The sequence below is a fragment of the Corvus brachyrhynchos genome, unplaced genomic scaffold (genome assembly GCF_000691975.1).
Source record: "Corvus brachyrhynchos isolate BGI_N302 unplaced genomic scaffold, ASM69197v1 scaffold698, whole genome shotgun sequence".
In the NCBI taxonomy this organism is placed as follows: domain Eukaryota; kingdom Metazoa; phylum Chordata; class Aves; order Passeriformes; family Corvidae; genus Corvus; species Corvus brachyrhynchos.
In genome coordinates, this window is record NW_008239535.1 from 437,558 (window position 1) to 442,942 (window position 5,385).

Below are 5,385 nucleotides of genomic sequence, written 5' to 3' on the forward strand. Positions count from 1 at the left end.
AAACTGGAACTACGTTTTTGTTATGAACAAAACTGATGCACATGAAACACGTGCAGCTGACACCTTCACCTGTACAGCCTGAGGAGAGATGGACCCTTCCAAAGCCACAGAGTTTTGCAATACAGATGAGACACCTAAGCAGGTACTTTAACAAATAATAGGGTTGGACATGGGACTATAAACACCAAATAAAACTCTCCCTTTGATCTTTTTAAAATATTTAATAACACATCCATAAAGTGAGTGACAAAACCACTACAAAACTGAACTTCAAAGACAGCCCTTTTCTCCAATTATCAAAAAAACTGACTTACCTTTCCCTTTGAGCTGAACTTAAGTTACTTTTAAGCAGGATGAGTAGCTCTACTGTGTGTTGACAGTCCCACTACCTTGTTACTTTAATTGCTGAGCTAAATTTACATTTAGCAAATTTCCCACTTCCTTCAAAAAAAGAGGAAGAAAGTGGTAGGGACTTAGCAAAAGATGTTTTATAAACATAGTATTACAAAAACCACTCTGTATTTGCAGCCTGCTGTCCCTCAGCTAAGTCAATGATGAGTACTTTTAAAAGTTTTCTTCAAATTTTTAATAAATTTAAGAGCTTTCAAATAATAATAATAACCACTCTAAAAATTTCTTGCATTACACTTACATAAATTTTGTAGGAAATAATGTCCAAAGAGATCTGGCTTCATTGCAGTATTAATTTAATAGCTAATGTGCATTATTCACATTGATATGCAAATCCATGTGACATTAGTCCAACATGCAGCTGCTTAGAGAGTTGCATTCATGCATCTTACGCCACTCTGACCCACTAGTGTTAGAAGATTTGTTGATCTAGTATGTTCTCCTTCAAGGGAAGGCAGGGAACATTTAAAGTCTTTTGGCCATCTCAGATTTTGTTGCAGAGGAAAAGCCTTTTTTTTTTTTTTTTTTGCAGCCTGCTGTTTCTAACACATGTAGATGCAAGCACAGTTGTTTTTCCATTCTTCAGGGATGCTTCTTCTTGTTTTTCTGTTCTTCCTTAAGGTCTTTTGCATTACATCTGGACTTCAATGCTGCTAACATTTCCCCTGTCGTCAGGTTGGCTCCCTTCATTATCAGTCGATCTCCATCAGCTGTAAATGAAGAAAATCTTAAGAAGTACAAAGTGACAACTACTCTAGTGTGCAGCTGTTTTATACATATAAATCCAAATACCCTGTTTGTCTTGTCTGATTAGAAAGTACTCCAGATACCAAGGAACCTGGCTATGCACCACAGCCAAAGAAACTGCACACAATATGCATTCAGTTTTCACTTCTGCATTGCATTATTGAAAAATCTGAAACATTTGTCTAGGTATGCCTATAGTAAGAACACATTTGATAAGAATGGCTCATACTATGCCCCTGAAGTCATCTCAGAGAAGGCAAAGAAGGCATTGGAAGGCACACATGGCTAAGCATTTTAGTAGCCTGTTGTCTGTGGTCCATTTAACATAGTTCTTCAGCCAAAACAACAAATTGGTTCACACAATCTGGTGGTTATAACGCAAAAAAATAGAGAGCACTAGGATTTCTAAAATTCTGAAAGAATTTATTTTAAAACAGGCAGGAAGCAGTAGAAGTTGAGTATTGTACCCAAGTTAATTATTTTGCAAGATTTGCAAATACAAAACCAATACCCAAACCCATATAGTGAAATACCATGCCTAGCATCCACGTTCCAGCCCCATCTTTGCCAACTGCAAGGGCTACAAACACTTCACTGGAGAAAAATCAGCTCTTAAAAAATGAAGAGTTTAGAGGTGTCTTGGCATTAATGAAATAAACTGCTTTGGGTTTGCACTGTGATAAAACATAAAGCTTTACTGCTTTAGTCTTAATACAACACAAGAATGGGAAAGACAGAGGCATGGGGGAGAGAGATACAAGCAATGTTAACATTGCAACAGGTAGACTTTCCTAAGCAAAACAAAGAACATTCAACAGTTTTGACATTTCCACCATTCACTAAAAACATGGAAGTTTAAAGATAAGGGGTAGCACTAATCAGTAATAATGAAAACTTTAATGGGCTACATGACATATTGGTCCATTACAGCACAGCAGGAAAGAAGATGCAGCCAGAGAAAAGGACAAAAGCAGATTAGAGCCATCTGTTCATAGCCTAGAATCTGGGACGCTTCCAGAACCGATGAAATTTCCACCACCAATTCCCTGCCTGCTCACTATACCCTCAAAGGAAACCAAGAAATTTGTTGTACATAGTTGACCTCATTCTGCAGGTCCATCTGCACATGTATGGCCTCACCCATCTGAGCAGTTCCTTCAAGTTACAGATACTCAGTTGCAAAAGCAACTAAGGATATTATTCAACCTTCTGTTCTCAAGACTGAGATGCCTCCACCACAGGTAACAGAAAAAAATTACAGAAAGCAAACAGATTATTATACAAAAACGGAGCTACATTTACTTTCCTGGAACTGTACCTGACTGCAAGGTCATGTGAGTACAGCACTACAAAAGTACACTCAGCTCCAAAGTTGTCATTGTTGGATCTAAGATCCCTTAGATCTAACTGTAGTAGAGACATATATACACATTTATCTGGATATCAGGCTGTTAGTGACACACTGTTTCTTCCTCCCCATTGCACAACTTCTAGCTATGGACCAGAGCCAAAAAAAAAATCACAATTAAAAAAAAATATATAGAATACAATAACACTGCAACAACACAAACCCAGCGTTTTTTTCTTTGTTTAAAAAAAAGCTCCTTACCAAACGTCACATCTACAACTGGTTCAGATCCATCATGTCTCACATCAGCAGTCACTTGACAGTTTGTATTAGTAGCCTGGATTTTTTTATGGTAAATACATTGGAGAAAATTTCTGAAAATATATTAATATATTAAGTATCTTGCAGACAAAAATTAAAGCATATTTCTAAAACTAATTTGCATATTTTGATATTGCTGGGTAACAAAGTATAAACAAAACAGGATTTGTACTTAAGTTCAGACAGGTACTTCTTATGAGAGAATCACTCTTAAAAATCCAAACTGATATTCCTTATATGCTAACATGTAAAAAGCATACTAAAGAACTGTGTAAAACTCCAGTGTATATACTTTCTGTGTTTCTCTCAGCTGGGTTAGCCACAATAATAAAACAAACAGCAAAGTGATTTTCGTTTTTCTTTATACATCATTTGCTTGCCAATGTTTTCTTGTTTGGGTTTCAGACAGCATTTATTTGTGAGCATCTTTGGTCTCCTGTAGATTTCTGAAATGCATGACAGCTACTTTAAGCTGCTATTCTGGCAGCTTGAAGATATTCTAAGTGTTACTAAATTCATTTTAAAAGTAGGTGTGCCTGTAAAGTCATTGCAAAACGACATTTTGCAATTGTTTGGTACAGAACCTACATCGCTGCAGAAGCACAATCCCTTAAATTTCTCCAAAAATTACAGGGATAAAGGAGCTGCTGTTGCCCCGCTTTCCCGTTACCAGCATCTGGACTGGTTGCATACCCTCACTACAGGATCAGCCACTGAGGGGCAACCCACTGAGCACTTTGGCAAAGCTCAGTGCACACGCCTGTAGAAAGGGTCTCCAGCTGGGCACAGACCCTCCGCACACAGCACGGAATGAGCCCTGGGTGCCAAAGGCCAGCCCCGCGCCCGCCGGGAGACGCGCGGAACCCGCGACCCGGGAGGGCGCAGCAAGGGCGCACGGAGGGCGCTGGGGCGTCTACACACATGGAGCCCGGACAGAGCGGGGCCGGGGCCGGGGCCGGGGCCGGGGCCACCCCCGCAGCCCCCTCACCTCGTGCTCTCCACGTTGGGCTCGAAGGGGCAGAACCGGACCACGATACTCTTTACCGGCCGCAGCACCACGCTCATCTTGGACGCCATCTTCTTCCTGTCCTCTACTACAGATCCCAGCAGCCCCCGCGCAGGGGCGCGCGATGGTGGCGGCCGCGTCGGCTCGCCCCGCAGGCACATGGGAACTGTAGTCCGTGCCGCGGCCGTGGGGGCGGGAGGCCGCGGGTGCGCTCCCTTCTCTGGGCGGGCCGCCAGCCCCCGTTTCATGACCCGAGGCGCTCAGAGCCAGGCTCCTTCCTCGCTGTGGAGGGAGAGCTGACCTGCCTGTGTCAGAGAATCATAGACTGGTTTGGGTTGGAAGGGAGTTTAAATTTCATCTAGTTTCAACCGCTCTCCCTGTGCAGGGACACCTTTCACTAGACCGGGTTGCTCAAAGCTCCATCCAGCCTGGCCTTGAACACCTCCAAGGCTGAAGCATCCGCAATTTCTCTGGACAACATGTTGCAGTGCTCCACCACCCTTACAGCAAAGAATTTCTTCCTAATAATCTAATCTAATCTCACTCTGCCAGTTTAAAGCCATTTCCCCTTGTCCTGTCACTACGTGCTCTTGTGAAAAGTCCCTCTCCAGCTTTCTTGTAGGTTCCCTTCAGTACTGGAAGGCAACAACAAGGTCTCCCCCAGAGACTTATCTCCTCCAGGCTGAATAACTGTGACACTCTCAGCCTTTCCTCGTAGGAGGGGTTCTCCATCCCTCTGATCATATTTGTGGTCCTCCTTTGGACTTGGTCCAACAGGTCAATGTACTTTGTGTACTGAGGACCCCAGAGCTGGACGCAGCAGTCCAGGTGGGTTTTCAAAAGAGTGGAGTAGAGGGGGAAGATAAGGATCACTAAGGAGCTGCCAATACAGCTAAAGATTAATTAGAGGCAATATTTTGCAATACATGAGGGAGGAGAGAGATTTGCAAGAGGCATTGCGGCTGGAAGTGAACACATTTGGGTTTTCGTTTGTGACGGGTTACATCCAGCAGCTGCTTCCCAGCCCTTAAATTAAGCCTGGAGAAGAGGAAGCTCAGGGGTGACCTGATCACTCCCTACAACTCACTGAAAGGAGGGTGTAGCCAGGTGAGGATTGGCCTCTTCTTCCAGGCAACAAGAGACAGGACAAGAGTACATAGTCTTAAAATGCAGGAGGGAAGGTTCAGGTTGGGCATTAGGAAGAAATTCTTCAAGTAATGGAATTGGAATGGGCTGCCCAGAGAGGTGGTGGAGTCACCATCCCTGGAAAGACTGGACGTGGCACTTGGTGGCATGTTGTAGCTGACATGGTGGTGTTTGGCCATAGGTTGGATTCGATGACCTCAGAGGTCTTCTCCAACCTAATTGATTCTGTGACTCCGTCTGGGTGCCAGTGTCGCCGTGTGTCCGGGTGCCACTAGATGGCACGCACCTCCCTGGCAAATGGCTCCGCAGCACCGGCATCTGGGTGAGGGCTGGGGACGGCAGCCAAGGCATTCAAGCATTCATTGTGAATTTCTATGCAATATTCAATACACACCCACGCTCCCAA

At 43.7% G+C, this 5,385-nt stretch overlaps 1 protein-coding gene across 1 annotated transcript; it reads right to left on the reverse strand.

Moving 5' to 3' along the window:
* Nucleotides 1-206: 206 nt before the first annotated feature.
* MRPL53 (mitochondrial ribosomal protein L53) lies at nt 207-3,939 on the reverse strand. Its single transcript, XM_008639029.2, has 3 exons — nt 3,816-3,939; nt 2,768-2,880; nt 207-1,121 (listed from the first exon to the last, which is right to left on the reverse strand). Exons 1-3 carry the CDS (start codon nt 3,902-3,904, stop codon nt 994-996), a joined length of 330 nt encoding a protein of 109 aa, XP_008637251.1. The 5' UTR covers nt 3,905-3,939; the 3' UTR covers nt 207-993.
* Nucleotides 3,940-5,385: the final 1,446 nt, after the last annotated feature.

Coding starts and splice junctions, on each gene's coding strand:
- MRPL53 (XM_008639029.2), bottom strand. CDS start 3,904: ATGGCGTCCAAGATGAGCGTGGTGCTGCGGCCGGTAAAGAGTATCGTG. Junction 2,881..3,815: donor CCCAACGTGGAGAGCACGAG/GTGAGGGGGCTG, acceptor ATATATTTTCAG/AAATTTTCTCCAATGTATTT. Junction 1,122..2,767: donor AGTTGTAGATGTGACGTTTG/GTAAGGAGCTTT, acceptor CTTCATTTACAG/CTGATGGAGATCGACTGATA.